Source organism: Rhincodon typus, chromosome 24 (assembly GCF_021869965.1).
Source record: "Rhincodon typus isolate 14 chromosome 24, sRhiTyp1.1, whole genome shotgun sequence".
NCBI lineage: Eukaryota > Metazoa > Chordata > Chondrichthyes > Orectolobiformes > Rhincodontidae > Rhincodon > Rhincodon typus.
In genome coordinates, this window is record NC_063355.1 from 33,085,269 (window position 1) to 33,104,727 (window position 19,459).

The window sequence follows — 19,459 nt, forward strand, 5'->3', positions numbered from 1 at the left end:
CTTCTCAATGTTCTTTTCTAGTTTTAACACTGTCTTCCTCATAATTTGCAAGGATTCCAAGTTTTGTATTGTCATGACTCAATGAGGTAGCACACTGGTAATCAAGCCCAACTATTTCCTGAGTTGTCACAAAAGTTAAAGCCTTTTTTATTCATTTGTGAGATGTGGCCTACTCCGCCGCCATCTTGGATCTTTTTGTTTCCCCAGCCATTCTCACGAATGTGAGGAGCAGAAGGCAGTAATTTTTGACCTTGTTGGCACTCTGGGCACTGCCCCAGCATCTGGCTATGTTGGCATCCAATCCTGGCCACCAAACATAACTTCTCACCAACATTTTCATTTTGGAAACTGCTGGTGGAGTTCAGCCAGTATCTGGCAGTGACCTTTGCTCGGGATTATGACTCTTGCTCTCCAAAATAATATGCCATCCTCTATGGTGATCTGGTCTTCTCAGGTCCAGAAAGGTTTCGGTTCTGACTATGAAGGTCCTTTTGTTTCCCCCATCATCACCAGCTGTTTTAATTTTGCCAGGACTGGATCTTTTCGCACCCACAGTCTGATATTGTCAGCGGTAACCGGAAGGGTATCCAGAAAGTGTAAAATTATAATGGACTCTTCCAGTGGCAGCACCACGAGTGGAGTATCCGCCAGTGGGAGGCAGCTCAAGGCATCTGCATTTACCACTTAGCCTCCTTTTTCCCAACTTTGTAACTGTGCACACTCAGAATAAGAGGCCACCGCTGAATTTGACCTGAAGCTATGGGCGGCACGGCCCCGTGCTCTTTAAGTAGCTCTAGCAGGGGTTTGTGGTCTGTTACTATCACAAATTTACATCTGCAAAGATATTGATGGAATGATGACTGCCAAACCTTCCTTGTCCATTTGGGTGTATTTTCATTGGCCTCGGCCCCTTCTGATAGTCCCTTGACCTTCCTGAAAACTTCTGGATATTCAATGAGGACTTCATTCTGACAGTCATTTTCTAATCAAAAAATGTTGAGCCAATCAAGTTCAATCTTTCTCAACCAATTCTGCCCCATTAAGCTTGGGCCCGAGGATTTAGCTACAATCTGATAACTGAACCAACTGCTCCTCTTAAGGGATCAGAATTAAAGTTGTACACTTAATCTGTAGGGGTTCCCTGATTATAGGTTCTCAGCCTAGCCAACGTCTTATGCAAACTTGAGGGTTAGAGTCCAGTGCAAATCTTGGTAAAGACTGGTTCTGCAATCACTGATTCTATTGCACTGGTATCAACCTCTATTGGAACTAGTTGACCATTTAACCAAGATGTTTATTTTGATTAGTTCTGATCTGGATGTTGCTAAGCAATTTACCTGTTCCAAACCAGGTGGACTTTCCAGGATGTGCACTCTTCTGGATACAGGCCTATGAGTTCTCTTACTCAGTTCTAGCCTAGTGTGACTCTTTTGCTGTCTTAAGTACATATGCTGGCAGCAACTATAATGGCATGATGGCCCAGATCCTCAAGAAAATTATAACCATTTGGCCAATGCTTGGCTTTGTTTTGTTTTGTTGTGGGCTGACCTAGATCCCTCTGTTCAGGATATATCTTGAGTGAGGCTATGCAATTGCATTCACTTAAGTGGTGTTCCTCAAGCTCAGTCAGCTTGGCAAGGTTGTCTGCTACCATCAAATACCCTGTAACTTATAAGCTCCACTGGCTGCATTTTTTAATGACAGAGCCAGTTGTAGTGCCTATTTGAAGTCCAGACTGTCTCTCTGCATCTCACTTAGGGTTAAACCAAAATCATCTTAACCTTGTCAAAATTCCTTGCACAGAATTCCCCAGTTCTTGAACTGCTGAGTAAAACTGATAGCATTTCAGAATTAGAGAAGGCTTGGGGTCATAACATTCCTTAGCTAAATCTGTCAACTCTTGAAAGGTTTTCTTATCTGGTGTCTCTGGGAAAGTTAGGCTTCTAAAACCTGAAAAAGCTGTAGGTCCACAAGCTGTCAGGAGAATTACTCATTGCTTTTTGTCTGCCCCAAAGTCATTTGCCCGGAAAAAATAATACATTCTTTCTATATGCAGGGCCCAGTCTTCGACGGCAGGATTGAACAAGTCAAGCTTCCCAAATAGTGGCATATCAGAAATTCTTATCCCAATGAGCAATTCTCCTGACAGCTTGTGGACCTGCAGCTTTTTCAGTTATTAGAAGCCTAATTTTGCCGGAGGCACCAGATAAGAAAACCTTTCAAGAGTTGATGGATTTAGCTAAGGAATATTATTGCGAGCGAATCTCTTCAAGAGCGTGTTTTTCTCTTTTTGCCACTGAAATAAGTCCACAAAGGCCAGTAACCTGTCACTACGTCATCCTTCATTTAGTTTGCACAGTACATAACACTCACCCAGCTAGCTCAGAGCTGGCTCCTAGAGTGAACAGAACCCCTACCACTCTTGTTTATATCCATAAGTCAGGACACCCTGATAGGACCAGGTTAACACTCAAATAAGGGAACTCATAGAATATGAGGTCCACCTGGACGACCTAATTCGAATCATCACAGGATTCCTTAAGTGTTGGTACAAGAATTACTGAACTTACATAGTGCAATTATAAAATCTGTGGATGACACAAAACTTGTAGTATTGTGAACGAGTAGGATAATGATAGACTTCAAGAGGGAACAAACATGGACAAAATAAATGAAATGTAATGCAGAGAAGTGTAAAGTGATTTATTTTTATATGAAGAATGAAGAGAGACTATAGAATCTTAAGGGTACAATTCTAAAGGGATGCAGGGACTGAGAATTTGGAGATTCATATTTGGAAACCGCTGAAGGTGGCAAAACAGGTTGGGAAAGTGATTAAAAAGGCAAATGGTATCGGATCCTGGGCACTTCAAATAGAGGTGTAGCAAACAAAAGCAAGGAAGTTATGGTAAACTGTTATAAAATACTGGTTCACTCTTATCTGGAGTTTGTATCCTATTCTGGGACTTTAGGAAGAATGTGAAGGCTTTAAAGATGATAGAGAAAGCCTTATGAGAAGGGTTTTGGGGATGAGAGATTTCAGATATGACGATAGAGTGGAGAAATTAGGGTTATTCTCCTTAGAGAAGAGAAGAGAAAAGAAGAAAAGGTTGAGAGTAGGTTTAAAAGATTGTTCAATATCATGAGTGATCTAGACAGAGTTGGAGAGACAGAGAATGACAAAAGAAGCAATGGTGACCTGAAAAAAAAACCTTTTCTATGTAGCAAGTGGTTAATATCTATAATGCACTAACTGAGAGTTTAGTGGAGGCAGATTATGTTGTATCTTTCAAAAGGCAATTAGATAAGCATCTGAAGAGAAAATAATTGTCATGCCACATGGAAAAGGCAGAACAGTGGGAATAAATAGCAATGTTGTTCTTGCAGAGAGCTGATATAGACAAAAGGGATGAATGACCTCCTTTAGCATTGTAATCATTTTATCATTCCTATGATCCTGGATGCACGGAGATGACTCTACCTCTCTTAAATGAAGACTTTAGATTAAGGGCAAAATCTAGAGACGAATATTTACCAAGAGCGTGCAAAAAGACAAGGTTGATCGAGTAGAAGTGAATAATGATTGAAAAGTCCCTGGATTTTAAGAGGAAGGCAGATTAACATTCTGTACTCTAATGGGCCTCAGAGAGAGTGATCTATGCATGCATTTGTTTTTAATAAGCAAAATATTAGCCATCTTATGCAACAATGGATGAAGCACTGTTCACAGCCAGCATTATCAGTAAGCAATCACAAATATCCAGTGGACCCTGTGTTCCTGTCAGCTGGTACAATGTGTGGCATTCAACTCGGGAAGCTTATATTTCCAAATATGATGTTGAAACTCTTCAGGAAGGTATCTTGCTGAAAATTCTGTGAGGGAAAGAGAGTTTAATAACAAACAGATTTAAAAAAGTGACCGCTGCCAGTTTCATATCAATTACTAAAAGCTTGTTAAAGAACATCAATGCAGAATATTTTCCTAATTACTTTGCCCAATGGAAACAATGTTTACAGGGGATTTTGCTGTTCTCAAGAATTCTCACTAAGTTTGAGGAATTTCTGCAGGTTTTATCATTGAATGTCTGACCATGTGACATTTGAACTTGTGGTATCTCTAGATGATTTTCAATTTGTCTTACAATGGTTAGGCCTCCACTGCTTTAATACCGTTTTTCATGGTTTCATTCTCACAGTTGTTGGGCAAAATGTTGCCAGAACCCAGAGGCAAGCAAACAAAAATGGGAAATCAAGGGTAGGGAAAAGAGGAAAGCAATAGGAACAAAACCTGCAATGGGAGGAACTTTGATTCCATTCACTGAAGTTGCATCAATACCCAACAATAATACTGGTAACAGTCAGATTTCCCTTTTAAAAAGCAGTGACAAGTCACTTTTTTAAAATTAATTAATAGAAAATGAGTGATGCTGATAGATTGTCGCTCCTTCCTATTTGCTTTTGGAAAGCGTGTGGTAGTAGTGGTGATCTGTCTTCTTTAACTGCTCCAGTCCATGTGGTGTAGTGTGCATTCAGGGCGCTGTTAGGAAAGCAGCTCCGAGACTTTGGAGAAATGGTGATATAGTTCCAGGTCAGGATGGTTTCTGACTTGGAAGGAAACTTTCAGATGCTGGAGTTCCCACGTCCCTGGTCAAGTCAAGTGAGACACCCTTCAGTCAGAGGATCCAGGTGCAGTAAGTCAAGGGCAGTCTCCAATATCAATCCAGAGGTCTGGCCACAGTCATTTGCCTAGTTGGGATGGTCAGGATCAGGATCCCTTCCTTATAGGGGCTGAGGAGATGAATGTTGAGCACACCCCTGCCTCCACCAGTCTTGGCTCTTTCTGACCTGCTGTTTTCTCCTTGAATGGGAGAAAGGAATTGAGTAGCATAGGTGTCAGTGCTAGTGCAGGTAGAGGAAAGCTGATGAGGTGTCCTGAGTGAGTGAGTGGGCAACCACAGAGGCCATGCGGAGTTAGTGGTTTGGGGGAAATAAGTTGGTTACTAGTGGGTTAGTTGTTGTATACAATAGTGTGAATGGTAGAGCAGGAGACTTTGTGGGAAATGTGTGCAGTAGAAGACATAGAGTGAGTGTGAGATAGCAGATGAAAGAAGGCAGCACTTACCCTGGTGGGGCAGAGTTGGTCATTGACTTTCTTCTTGCTCAGTATTCCTCCAGTTGGCTGAAACTGCACTGACCCGATTGGGAACCTTCATCCAGGTCAGCAGGGCCTGGTGTTATGGCCTCTTCTGCTGGTTCTGTGGCAACAGGGTATTCCTACTCTGCACCACCCCATCCACCAAGATGTCCAAGTCCTTGTGCACAAAGCTAGTGCCAATTTCCCCTTATCTACCATGTCTAGGGAAAATATCATGAACTGTGCAGAGCAGCTCTAGACTGACAGTGCTTGACTCTGTGCACAACAGCCTTTTAAAGATAATGCTTGTGCCAGAGTTCACGGGATATCCCGATAGTGGCAAGCACTTCTACTTAGGGTGAAAGAAAAGATTAGACTAGAATCAGACAAGCGTCAGTTAATGGGGTGGTTAGTTAATAAGGTGAGTCTGGCATGTTTATGCAAGCAAAGTAGCTAGGACTTGCAGAGGGAAACTCTCCATGAAATCTGACAAAAATGACACTTTTCCAAAATATGGCAAGATTCAGCTCAACATATATTGGGTTAGAAGGGGAGAGATACAGTCAGAAATGCATTGCAACAGGGACCGATAAAAGAAAATGTAGGACAAATGAGAATGTGGGTCTGTGTTCTGGGAGTAATTGTGAAAGTCCGAGAATACTTGGATTTGCAATCTGGGATCTTTGGATCCTTTTAAGTGACTGGAGCCCAACATCACTCATGGCTTAAGAGTGCTACAACTGACCCAAAGCTGTGAAAAGTACTAATAAATGATGGTCTCATCTATCAAAAAGCCATTATGTATTCAGAAGACTGAAAAAAAAAGACTTACATGAAATTTACAGCAAGGCTGAATGTGTAGAGTTACATTAAAGTCATCATTGTCCTTCCATCTGGCTTTCAAATTATACTGACTAAATTGTAGCTGTAAGAACAAATCATCATTGCGTAGAATTATTTGAAATAGTTCAAGCAGAAAGAGATGAAGAACACAACCTCAAGCTTTGTTATATCAATATAAATATCTGGCACCTCTGGTCGACATGACTTGTTGTCACTGCAGGTAATGTGTTGGCTCAATAGTAATGTCATTTTATGTCTTGCAATAGGATATTCCAAAAAGCAATTATCATTCCTAATATTGTTTAGTGTTGTGAGAGCACTTGCATCTGAGTACATGTAATTGTGACATTGCAACAAGACCACTGACCATCAGAGGTAGTTTGTGTATTGTGATTGGTCAATATGCTATTGTCATAGTGACTGTCAAAACTAAAAATAATGCTGGGGTTCTAGAATCTGGGGCACATACCAATCACATGGGTCTTTTTTTTTGCACATTATGTTGACATAGCAACAGGGAGGCAACCATCCTAAGGACAGATGTCTAAGAAAATCGATCCTGGTGGTTACCGAGAACAGAAAAGGCCCCAGAGAATTTGTGCATAATAAACCTAACGGAAACACAGAATCTCCAAGTATAGAAATGCAGACTTCAACAAACTTGATTCAGCAGGTTGTGGCTAACTCTGTCCTTGAACTGCTGCAAATGAGAGACAGAAATCCAAGTGTCAAAACTGTCCAGCAGGAAGCAGGAGAAGCGGCAGAAGTATGTGGGTTATTAATTCTGAACTTCCTTCTTAATTACTGAAATGCCATGTATGAGTTATCTCATCAAACTGTGACTAGGTTACTGGCAAACCAAAACTGCAGGGTTTAGGTAAAGTTTTTGCTTTAGTTAAGTATCAGGTTCAGTCCCAAATTTATGAGTGAGTCTACAGATTTCAACAGGGGATTGCAGTATGTGCACAAAACCTTGAATTAGGGTTGGGAAAATGAAAAACAGTTAATGTTCCAGATCACAAAAATGTTTAAGTGGATATGAAAATCATTGAGCTGGTTCCGTGGTAGTACTCTTTACACCCAACTAGCCTCAAATATTATGCTAGCCTCACTGTTATGATTCATAATGCATAGCAGTTACATTATTGATCCTGTCTCTGGCGCAATACTTTAGCAAGGGCGTCAAATAGTCAAAAGGGAGCCAAAGGGAATAAAGTCCTAAAAGAAAATAAAGTTACAGTTTAATTTGATAATGTTTATGATGTGATCATTTGTTTCACAGAGTCATCCCTTGATTTATTGATAAAATAGACTTCCTTTTAGTGTTCACTCAATTAAGAAAAATCAGTCTCTAGTTATTTTACTTGTTTTGCTTCTTAAGCCCATCACCTTTCCATGCTTTAATGGCTTGTTAATAGTTTCCAATGAACAGACTGTACTCATTATGAACTGAAATTGCTGTTTGTTAAAATTTCTTTTAATTTGTGCAGCTTCTTGATCAGGGAAATTGTGAACAGGGATTACATAGTGCATGGTGCATTTCCTATAAATTTATGCAGATAATACACATTATGTGGGCTACATTACTATTCTGGCTTATTTACAAGTAATGCAATTCACAAAGGGACATTGGCATGATATTAAAACCATAACAGTTAATGGGAAACTTGGAATTAGTTCAAAAGGAGTTAATATCTAAGTACAATAATGTTTAATAGCTTCTGGGTATAGGACACTTCTTTAATGAATCAGCAGAGCCTTTTCTTATTCCCTGATAAACAGCATCCCATCTCAAAGCATATCTTTCAAGATCTTACACGCAAAACAAATAAGCTCTAAATGCTGATACAACTCCCACTCACTGAAATAAACAAGATTTTTGAAGATAGCTTATTTTAAAGTCAAAACTGAAGATGGAGCCAGAAGTCAGGCCAGGGGAGAGTAGGAGGAAGAGGGGCTGTGGCCTGGGCCTAGTAGGACTATAGGAGGGTGCATGTGGAAATGTGGAATGGCATACCAGGAGTGTTGGACCTGGATATAATTATGAGTTATTGGGCCAAGGAATCTTGGAGTCTAAAAACACTCTGAGATATGTGTCTGAGATCTTGGAGGAGGGCTTAAAATCTGTCAGTATTCCAATGAGAGGGTTGGAACCTAAAGCTATTCACTAGTCTTATGTGCACTGTGAACAAGGGTGTGTGGTTTGAAAGTCTTCAGGCCATCTGGTGGGTGGACTCAAGCTGTTTTGAGACTGGAAAGCCTTGAGGAATTTAAAGAACTAAGGATTGATCAAATCCATAAGAAATCAGTGATGATGCAGGTACATGAAGGAGCTCAGAATAAGGGGTATTGATAGATCAGGAAGCACTAATGTAACATCATATAGCTTGGAATACAGAGTTTTGATGGATTTAGCAACACACGACATTTGGATGTGGGGTTATTGCAATTTACTGAGGCATGGGAAGAGTTGGGTGACTGTTCTGGAAGTGCTGAGACTAGCTATATGAGAGAAGGGCCTGGCTTCTAGAAGCACTGCAATGGTGGAGGGCTTGAGCTGGGTAATGGAGGGAAACAGGACGCCTGAGGAACCATAAGAACTGAAAATGCTGAATAAATCTTGGAAGCTTAAATAAAGATTTTGCTAGAATATTGAATTTCAGTCGGAGAAAATTCAGGTAGATTCTATTACCAATGTAGATTCTCCCCGCCTATTTATGTTGCAATCTAATTGCTTAATACCCTGGTGGCAAGGATGAAAATATAATCTAAACTGTTGTTTTGTGACAACTGACGTGTATTGTCATCTAATGCAGAATGTATTAACAAAGCTATTAAATAAGTAACATTCCATCTTGATTGCATGATATTCTGGAATTTTAGCAGTTTTGTAGACAGATATATGATGTATTAATGAAATAAAAATAATGTGAATTGTCCTTTGAAAGTATATATTGGAGGGTACAGTGATATTATTCTTGCAATAATACTGATTGGCAAGTGGTTTCTGTAGCTCTAAAATATAATTATAGAGGAATGAATATGCATGAACATGCAATGTCATAAGTACAGTCTATTCCTGTTATTCTAGTCAAATTTGGATGAAAAGTTGTGAATTACCTAATGGTTTAAAGTACACAGCAAAGTGTGAATGTAATGTTAACATTTTTGAATGATCAGCTAATTTGAGTTTAATTATTTTGAATTAAAACAGCCACCCTGTATTGTAAACTAACAAAATAGCTCTGTGTTCCATGTTTTCACAGTTCAATTTATTCATTTTGTACCATGTAAATAGTAGTGTTGTATTTTACTGTGCGGCCCTTTCAGAAACCAGCATCCTAACACCACCATCCACTGACATCATTGACCCTACATCATATCTCTCATTTCCCTGTGTGTTTGTTAGCTTTAATCATATTATGTTCTCTATTGCCCATTTTGTTATTTAGTTCTGAGAGCTCTCACTTTCATTGTTTCATGGGATGAATCCCTATTACTTCCAGTAACATTTTCCTAAATGTCCCTGTAAAATGCTCTCTTTCATTTCTATATTATGTTTCCTACACTCTCCTTAGTGTATTCCCATAGCCTTTTTGTGCTGTAAGATGTTCTCCCCATTGATCCTGAATTGTACTGTACAACATTTACTTATGTTTTATGCATGATTGCAGATTTTCCTTATTGCTTTGGATACCACTTTATTTTTGTAGTTCATTATATTTCCCCCTTAGTGTATTATGCATTGGTCTTAAAAAAAAGACCAATGCATAATACACTAAGGGGGAAATATAATGAACTACAAGAATATTTTCCCTACCTCTTCTGAAATGTATACTTATCTATGGTTTATATCTGAAAATACTGCCTTAGGAAATGCCCTATTACTCCTCTACATTTTGGCCTGTCAATTTCTCCTTTAGTCCCCACATATATGTGTGTGCATATTGATATCTTTAGCTGTCTTCAATGCGCTATTCCCACTATTACCAGTAATTTAGATTGCTACTATTACTTTATCTGCAACATATATTCCTCATACGATTCTACAGTCATATTGCTATTTCTCCAAAATAAAACAAAGAACTGTGGATGCTGGAGATCTGAAACAAGAACAAAAATTTCTAGCGAAACTCAGCAGGTATGACAACATCTGTGGGGAAAAAGTAGAGTTAATGTTTTGAGTCCGGTGACTCTTCAAAACAGCTGGGGGTGCCAGACCTGCTGTGTTTGGCCAGCATTTTTTTTTTGCTATTTCCTCAATAGTTTATTCCTCCTGTTGTACATAGCAGTGCGCCAATTTGTGTATGTTCTGCTATTGTTCCCATTCCTGCATTGACTCTTGTATATATTGCTGCGATACTCCAGTTCGTATTCATTGATGCTACTGCCCCTGGTGGTGATTTCCTACTGTTACCTCAGGCTTGTATATTACTGGCATTGGTAACAACGTAGACATTCCCCAGTACTTAATGTTTATTACTGATCGTCTTCTAAGTGATGCATACCGTATCTTGGTAATACCAAAAAAGGTATGCAACACTATTATCCTGCTGTTGGAGGATTTCAATGTGTGAGCACTTTGGCAATGCCTTCTATTGCTCAAAGCACCAGCAGTGCGCACAAGTTATGACCCCCAGTTATATGCTCAAAGAAAAGCAAAACACCGCGGATGCTTGCGATCTGAAATAAAAACAGAAAGAGTCACTTTTGACTCGAAAAGGCAATCTTTTTTCCCACCGTAGATGCCGCCAACCCACTGAGTTTCTCCAGCACTTTGTTTTTATTACTCACTGTTTATTATTTTATTACCCTAGTGGAATATTCCTCCTATAATCGTTTATCTATCTCTTTCCATGCAAAGTGTTTCGTGGTGTTACAGCTCCCTACCCCCAGCTCTGGTTGACTGCTCTCTTGTATATTCTTGTGAGTTGTTTTGGTGTGTCAATTCTGCTGTGGACTGTTGTGTCACGTATTCTCGCTATTTAATGAACAGCTCTCTCGTGAAACGTTACCAGTGCGCACAACACTCCAGGGATCGTTAGCCTCCTGCTTTGAATTGTTCTTTGATGTAAGCCTTTTCCCATGGATTGCCACTACGTTCCCTACAGATTCCCCCCTGGTGTATACTTTTATTTTGTTATGAATTCCCCACTGTTGGGAAGATTGCCCCCCCCCCTCTGTTTTTATACCATTCAACTTTGTTTTCCCAGCTGGTGTCCTGTTGGTTAATCGGCCTCCCGCGCGCACCTCCTGGATGGAGTACCCCATTAGTAACCGTCTTGGATTCCTACATCTGTTATAGGTCTCACCTGAAAATGTGCGCTTCGAGTATGCAGTTTCTCTCCCTTTGGTGTGGTTTCTAGACTTCAGCGCTCGAAGAATTTCTTTTCCCCTCGTGAAACCATGCCAATCATGAACTACGCCATCTATCCTGTACAATCCCGTCCTAAATCTCGGCTGTGAGCATTTGTGCAGTCGGTGAAGCCTCTGCTGGTGGAAGAGCCCGGCTGGGCATTGCCCCCCCTGCTGATGGATTGCCGGCTGTGCGCGCCGCCGTGCGTGACGCGGTGCATTTTGGGGACTGTCCCTTATCTGTCCAATATGGCGTCAGTGTGAGCGCTGACGGCCGCTGGTGTGAAAGCGGCGTCGCTCCGACTGTCACTGAGTGAGGGAGCAAGACCCAGCCCCGTCCAAGCGGCCGCCAACAACCCTCTCCTCCCCCCGCAGTATTTCCTCGGAGGAGCTGACTGTGTTTGAACTCCCGCCCGCTCTCCTCCTCCTTCCCCCCCCACCCCTCCCTCTGGTTACTGGGGTTTTCTTCCCTTTCTCTGCCCCTCTATTATAAAACCCACCCCTGCTGAGGGGCTGAAGAGAGCGGCGGGTTGCAATGGCGGCGGCGTGAGGCGGCAGCGTGCTGTCCGTGTGTTGGCGCCGGCCCTCGGGAGCCATGGCGGCGGCGGCTGCAGTGGCGGCCGCAGCTGCGGCCGATTCGGCCCAGTGGCTCTCGGTGAAAGAGGAGACGCTTTTCCTACACGATGGGCTAATCAGAGTGACCGACCTGGTGGAGCTGCCAACTGAGATCGGGGTTTCAGCCGAGCCTGGGGAGAACGAACAGGAGGTGAGCCACTCCCGCACTCAAAGCTAACCCCTTGACCTGTAGTTATTGCTTGTCTGTCCGTTTGACAGGAACCACGACCCAGAGAAATGCTGCAATTCTCTGAAAGACTTGTCCCTGCTTGGCCCGAGGCACCAACCACTCCCGAACTTTGACGCAGTCTAATGACTGCGAGCAAAATGGAGACAGTTATTAAAATGAATAAATTGTTTATGTGGAGGAATACGAATGTCAGATCACCTCATCTTGGTCTGAGCAACCAATTGAGGTCGGAACAAATTACGGTTGAGTCACTGAGAACAGGAGCCCCGTTGAGTGGCTTCAATGCGGTGACAGACCCCGGCCCCTTTATTCCCTTCAATCCCTTGGAGTCGCTGGGCTGCTTGAGAGCGACTCGTGCTGACACATTCTTCGCCCCAAGGTATAACCGAATAAAGCGACTGAGGGATAATACGCGTTCTGTAAAAATGAAAGACTGTGGGGTTTCAGCAGTATGGAACAGAGCGAACAGATCAGAGAGCCGCAAATATGAAAAATAAAGCAAGTGTTTTGATCTGTGAGGGTCGATTTATCCAGGGTTATTGCAACTGGTGGGTATCTTTAGAACTAAACGTAAAACCCCATCTCGAATATCGCTTTCCGATCGCATTGATCATTTACTGCATTGATATTTTTTACGATTTTTCCAGATCGTGATATTGCCCCTCCCATTAGCTTTTTAAATGCGTGAATGTAGAGGGTATCTCATAACTGCAGTTGACCAGTGACCCCGCAGCTGAACCTGAAATAACATGTAGCTAGATGGAGCGGAAGCCATAAAGCATTTATGAAACAGAATAGCTGACTCGTATTGGGGTTTAATCTGCGAGAGTGTTATATAATCGGAAACTGACAAGATTGAGAGACATGTTAAAATTTCTGCCTTTTTAAGAGTCGTTTTGAGGAAGGATGAGATGGGTATAAAAATCGAATACCAGGTGTACAGTAGTCGTCGATCTGCATGGTGACGTATGCCTTAGCGCGAGCAGGATATGATTGCGAGAAGTAGGTTACAATATTCAGATAAAACTAAATTGTCACCGAGTTCAACTGTCGGCCCTGTGTGATATTTAGGGTTGTGTTGTCAGATAACGAAGTACAGTGGGGAATAAAAAGTGAAAATATTTGTATGAATCTTACCACAAAAACCAAAAACATGGAAAAGGACTGTTGCAAAGTACAGTGGCAACAAAATGTAGAAAATGATGTATAAAAGGTATATAAAGGGAATTTAAAATTAGCAAAATGGTAAGAGAACCAATAGATTTAAATGCTGATGAAGGAAAGAAGAATTATAGCTGGAATATATGTCCAGTTAAAAGTACACTTGAATATGAATAAATGTTTATGCAATTAATGTTTTAATTTGGGAGAATTGATTTAGAAAGTGTTTTCTTAAGAAGTTCAACATATGAAAATAACGTGCAATCTGTCAGAAACCAGTTTATACTGAGAAATTGGTGAATTTAAACAACTTGCTGAAAAAGTACAGTTGTTTTTTGTGCCATTTCTGAAGAATTATGGATCATAGTTGATATTGAGTGTAACGCCAGTTTGCCCAAGTGTCCCAAGAGCTGAATGATTTCCTTTGTGCTCAGTTGGCAAATGCATTATTGGTTTGGAATGAAGTTGTTCAGATCAGAAGACTGTGTTCAATTTCAGTCTGTTACTTATTTAGTTTTGCTTAGGTTGTTCTCATTTGTATCAACACTCAGCTTGGCAGGAGAAGGAGCAGCAGTAGGTTTATCTATTCAAATTAGCATGTATGTGTGACTTTGAGAACACAACCAAATAGGTATGTTGCCTTCCAATGTTGACTAAACTCATACTTACCAACTCAGTTGAAGGATGCCTCTTACACGAGACACTGGTTGTTTGTGAGAATCCACAGTCAGGTTACCTCTTGGCTTGGCACTTCAGGTGAAGCAGTGAGACAAATTAGAGGAGCAATGATAAATAATACCTATATGGCACCTTTTAATTTGAATCATCCCAAGCATTGTAAAACAAAAGATTGCTCTAAGTCACATGGTATTTAATCAAATTGCCAATTGCTTGCATATACAGGTAGCTTTAAGGACTGTTAGAGGAGGAAAGACGGAGGGGTACATTGGAGGGTATTCTGAAGCTAATTAGGCCTAGGCAATGTCATCAACATTCACTAACAATACTGCAGGAAGTAATGGGGGATGCATTCAGATAAAAGGACTAGAATTGACTGTTTTGATTTTTAAAAATCCATTCTGCAGAGACATAGAAAATAGGAGCAGGAGTAAGCCATTTGGCCCTTTGAGCCTGCTCCATTGTTTATGATCACATCTGATAAATTATCCTTTTGATAAATTTGGACATATAATTTAAAAAGTACGGACTAGAGTTTGCCCTGAGTCTTTTTCAGACTTGTCTATCATTTTTCTGTTCCTTGAGCTCACTTTTGCAATAAAAACTCTTCTGTATTTCCGTATCAGCACAAAAATGCACTCTCACTCATTTTCATGAATTTTTTTCCCTCCTTTCTGTCATAAAGGAAGTGTTTTTTTTCCAATTTTCATACAATCCCAATGCTGCCTTTTACTGTCTGGTACCTTCCACAAACTACTTTTTTTTCACTTGTGAAAATGGATAGCAAGTGCTGGCAAGTTATAGTGAGGTTGTCAGAAGAAAGGTATCTTGGCTTTGCAGCTATAAAGAAATTTTAATTTGAACAAAGAAGATACTTAAATTGATTTTTACTTTGGTTCTGCTATATCCTATGTTCTGAATTTAGTTAAATGAAATTTCAGAATTGTTGCCTTCACATATTTCTTGGGGTTTGATCATTCTGGACCTAACGATGAGTGAATTATTTTGTTAACTATTTGCATAAAGCATTGAGTCAAAAATTGTAAAATTCAGAAAATCTGAATGTTAGGGCATTCCTTACTGGAGAATTGCAGTGCCATTTTCACACCAAAATATAATCACAGCTAAACTAAAATAGAGCTGGAGATCTGAAACAAAAACAAATTGCTGGAGAAAGGCAGAGGATCTGGCAGCATTTGCAGAAAGAAAACAGAGTTAACATTTTGAACCCGGTGACTGTTCATCAGAATGAAGAGTCACTGGACTCAATGTTAACTCTGCTTTTGTCCCCACGGATGCTGCCAGACATGCTGAGTTTCTCAAGCAATTTCTGGTTTTGTTATAGTCATACCCGGATTGATTTGTTTGTTATTATGAACATTATAACATCTGTCATGAGATTATAATTTAAAATTGAGCATGTCTTAATAGCTACATCATTAGAATATATTGGTTTAGAGATGGTATTACTTTGCTTTGGAGTGCGATATTAGAGTGTATATTGTTACCTGAATAAGATTTCCCAGCCTATTATCTGAACGAGATTTTCCAGCACTGGACATTTGGCAGTCAATAACAACAAGTTGTATAATTCTTTAAGGTTAAAAAAAAAATTCTAGCTTCATAGGAGCATAATAAATCAAAATACTGTATATATTACCTAGCCAAATGATGGAGTATTTGGTCAAATAACCAAAAGTTTGATTGAAGTGGGAGCTTTTTAAGGAATGTTTAAGCAGAAAAGTGAAGTAGAGGCGAAAAGAAAGAATTCTAGAGCTTGCCGCCTGGCAACTGAAGAAGTAGAGTGTAAAATAAACAGGCATACCTAGTGAATTAGCTTCTGAAACATTGCCTGTAACCAAAGAGAAAATAAAGATGGTGATAAATTCAAGAAAAGGCTCTCCTGTCCAAGTTTGAAGTATCAGAGACAAAGGAGTGGAAAAACAACATTTTTTTTTCAGTGGAGTAGTGAGTAAGAGTGGGGTACTGGACCAGAAAGGAACTGCTACACCAATTGTAAGTTCTGTCACTTTGATATTGTTGCTCCTTGTTTTCCAATGACATGCTCCCTCCTGCTATTGTTGCTTCTCCAGAGACATAAGCTATAATTGTTGTAGCAGCAAAGATGGGGGCGGTAGAGAACTTTCTTTGTTGTAATATTACCCACTTTGCATGTTTTCTCTGTTCTGGTTTTGTTTGAAACGTTATTGCATAAGCCATATGTGGTCAAACAGTTGCGTTACTTTGCAAAATAAGTTTTTATTCTAGCATTAGTTCATGCTTAACATGCTGTTTTGATCTGACTGATCGTTGCCTTCAGATCAGGTGACCTGTTATAATTTACTGAGACTTTTCACTTGATATTTATGTTATCGTGTCGATCTGAAGGAAACGCTGAAAATGTTGAAACACACATACAATGACCAAAGGTACTGTTATGTGACTGTATCACGTAATAAAGGAGTTAGTGAGAATAAGTATGGAACCCTGAAAAACTCCAGGACTTTGATCCCAGTGGTGGAGGAATTAAAACTGGAGATGCACAAGAAGTCATAATTTTATCTGAATTATATCTTCTATCTGAATGTAGTGGGTCTAGAGAAGATCACAGAGACAGACAAGTCACTGGAGGAGGTGGTTCTAGAAATATTCCCATTCTTAATAAAGGAAGAGCCCAACACATCAGTGCAAAAGATGAGGCAAAAGCATTTGCAGCACTCTTCAGCCAGAAGTGCCTAGTGGATGATCCATTTCAGCCTGATGATGTGCAATCATCAGTGAACAATGTTCAGCACCAATCATGACTCCTCCGATATTAAAGCAGTCCATATTCAAATGCAAGAAGATCTGGACAATACCCAAGCTTGGGATGACAAGTGGCCACACAATTTACAAATTTACAAATGCCAGGCATCCTAAATACTGCCCTCTGACATTCAATGATGTTACCATCACTGAATCCCCCACTATCAACATCCTGAGTGTTGCTGTTGACCAGAAACTGAACTGGGCTTGCCACATAAACACAGTGGCTACAAGAGCAGGTCAGGAACTAGGAATACTGTGGCGAGTAACTCACCACCTGATACCCCAAAGCCTGATCACTGTCCGCGAGGCACAAGTCAAGATTTTGACAGAATGCTCACCCACTTGCCTGGATGGGTACAGCTCCAACAATACTGAAGAAGCTTGATGCCATCGAGGACAAAGCAGCCTGCATGACTCACGCCATATCCACAAGCATACACTCCTTCCACCAGTGACACTGAACAGCAGTATGTGCTATCTACAAGATGCACTGCAGAAAATCACCAAAGATCCTTAGATAGCCACTTCCATCTAAAAGGACGAGGGCAGCACATATGTTGGAACACCACCTTCAAGTTCCCCTTCAAGCCACTCACCATCCTGACTTAGAAATATATTGCTGTTCCTTCACTGTTAATGAGTTAAAATCCTGGAATGCCAATCTTGGACATTGAGAGTCAACCTAAAGCATGTGGGTTGCAGCAATTCAAGAGGACAGCTCACTGCCACCTACTCGGACATTGGGGATGGGCTGTGAATGCTAGCCAGCAAGTAATGCCCACACCTCACGAGTGAATAAATTTTTAAAAAATGAATGGACAAGTCTGTGGAGGGATTTGGAAATGAGGAAAAGAAATTTAATGACAAGGTTTTTTTGAACGGGGTTAACATAGGTCAGCAAGTGCTGGTTGTAGACACCAGCAATAGAGTTTTTGATTTTAAAAACAACTGTGGATGCTGGAAATCAAACAAAAACGAAGTATTGGGAAAGTTCAGCAACATCTGTAGAGCGAAGTCAGTTAACTGAAGGAGGGTCACTAGACCCGAACCATTAACTGTGATTTGTGTGATTTTGGCAGCATCTGTAGAGAAAAATCACAGTTAATGGTTCAGATCCAGTGACCCTCCTTCAGTTAACTGATTTTTCTCTACAGATGCTGCCTGATCCGCTGAGCTTTTCCATCAATTTCTATTGTTTGTACCACAAATGGCGAATATAAGTCATCAACTAGGAGTGCTTTGAAAGTCAAGAGGTAACTGACGTGAATGAGAGGCTCAACAGTAGATGAACTGTGAAAGGTGAAGTCATGGAGGTGGAGATAGGCAGTCTTGGTTAGTGATAGTATGAATATAAGAATAAAACGTGATTACATGGTCAAATATCACAAAGTTGTGGTCATACATATTAACCTCAGACTATTACCAGGGTGAGGAATAGACTTAGCTAACAAATGGAGTTTAGATCACGGGCCATAAACAATGACTTCAGTCTTCCCAGTGTTTAATTTGAATATTTTCACTCTTCCAGTAATGAAATTTGGATTAGTTGCCTGATCATATAGCAAAAGAGGAGTTACGAAGGTGGTGGTGAGATAGAACTGGATGTTGTATGTGTGAAAACCAATGTTGTACTTTGGGATGTTAAGGGGCATCATGTGGATGAGAAACAGGAGGGAGCACTGAACAAGTTCTTTGGAATGACAGAGTTAATAGGGAGATGGGAAGAAAAGTCACTACGTGAATTTCTGGATATGATTAAATAAGGATGGAAGGTGGTGAAGCCTATCCTATCTGGCCAGATGGTGATGGAGAAGCATTGTAAAAGGAGGAATGGTTTGGTCAGCTGTGACGAAAAGACTGCAGATAGGTTGAAGAGGGAAAATTTCTTTGTCACAGACATAGGATGTCATTGTGACGTGTAAGACGTTTCAATAGTGTGGAGTAGAAACTTGTTTGGAATGATTCAAGCATATTTCTGGAGAAGATGGAAACTAGTTTTGGAATTGACACCAGGTTCAATGACTGTAGAGGAAAGGGAGATTAGAGATGAGATAACCCTTCGTAAGGTCAAGGTCATTTTGAGGAGAGAGTAAATTCAGGCAAATTTAAAGGAAAGAGAGGCAACACTTTTTTCTCAAAAAAAAGAAGCATTTATAACTGGATTACATGGGGACTATGGAGGGAAACCTGGCTGATTAGTAGTGGAGCTGGAGGTGGATCCTGAGGACAGGATCAGCTCAGATAGGAGAGATGAGAGTTCAAGTCTTAAACTTGGATGAGCATTAAAACATTTGACCAGTTGGGTTATTGAAAGGGAAGAGACATGGCACAAACAGCTGTTGGATCGTCTTGATCTCCATGACAACGAAATCCACGGGCTCCCTGCATGGCAATAGTGATTTAAGATAGCTTGCAGTAGAGAGGAGAAGCTGGAGGTTTTCTTTGCATTCAAACACAATCCTGGAATATTGTGCAGTTGTTTTATTTCCTTATGGAATTTGGGTTCCACCACTTTTTCATGTAAAATGTTCTATCTTCGTGGAAAAATAATTCCCTCTTCCGCTTAGGATCTTTTTGTAGTCATGGATCTAATATCATGCACTGTTTATTTGTCCACTTGCTAGAAGAAGTAGTTTTTGTCATCTATTCTGTCAAAGCCTTTTATTATCTTTAAA

General features: G+C 40.5%; 1 protein-coding gene and 1 long non-coding RNA gene across 2 annotated transcripts in view; one reads left to right on the forward strand and one right to left on the reverse strand.

Moving 5' to 3' along the window:
• Nucleotides 1–2,325: 2,325 nt before the first annotated feature.
• Nucleotides 2,326–11,545, reverse strand: LOC125485956. Its single transcript, XR_007264679.1, has 3 exons — nt 11,290–11,545; nt 5,967–6,059; nt 2,326–3,873 (listed from the first exon to the last, which is right to left on the reverse strand). It is a non-coding gene; the product is annotated as an uncharacterized LOC125485956 (long non-coding RNA).
• Nucleotides 11,546–11,564: 19 nt separating this feature from the next.
• The window catches only part of LOC109921626, a 33,126-nt gene continuing 25,231 nt past the window's right edge, over nt 11,565–19,459 (forward strand). The window contains exon 1 of the mRNA XM_020521653.2: nt 11,565–12,098. Within this exon, the coding sequence (XP_020377242.2) occupies nt 11,928–12,098 (171 nt within the window). The 5' untranslated portion in view covers nt 11,565–11,927. The remainder of the gene's footprint in view (nt 12,099–19,459) is intronic.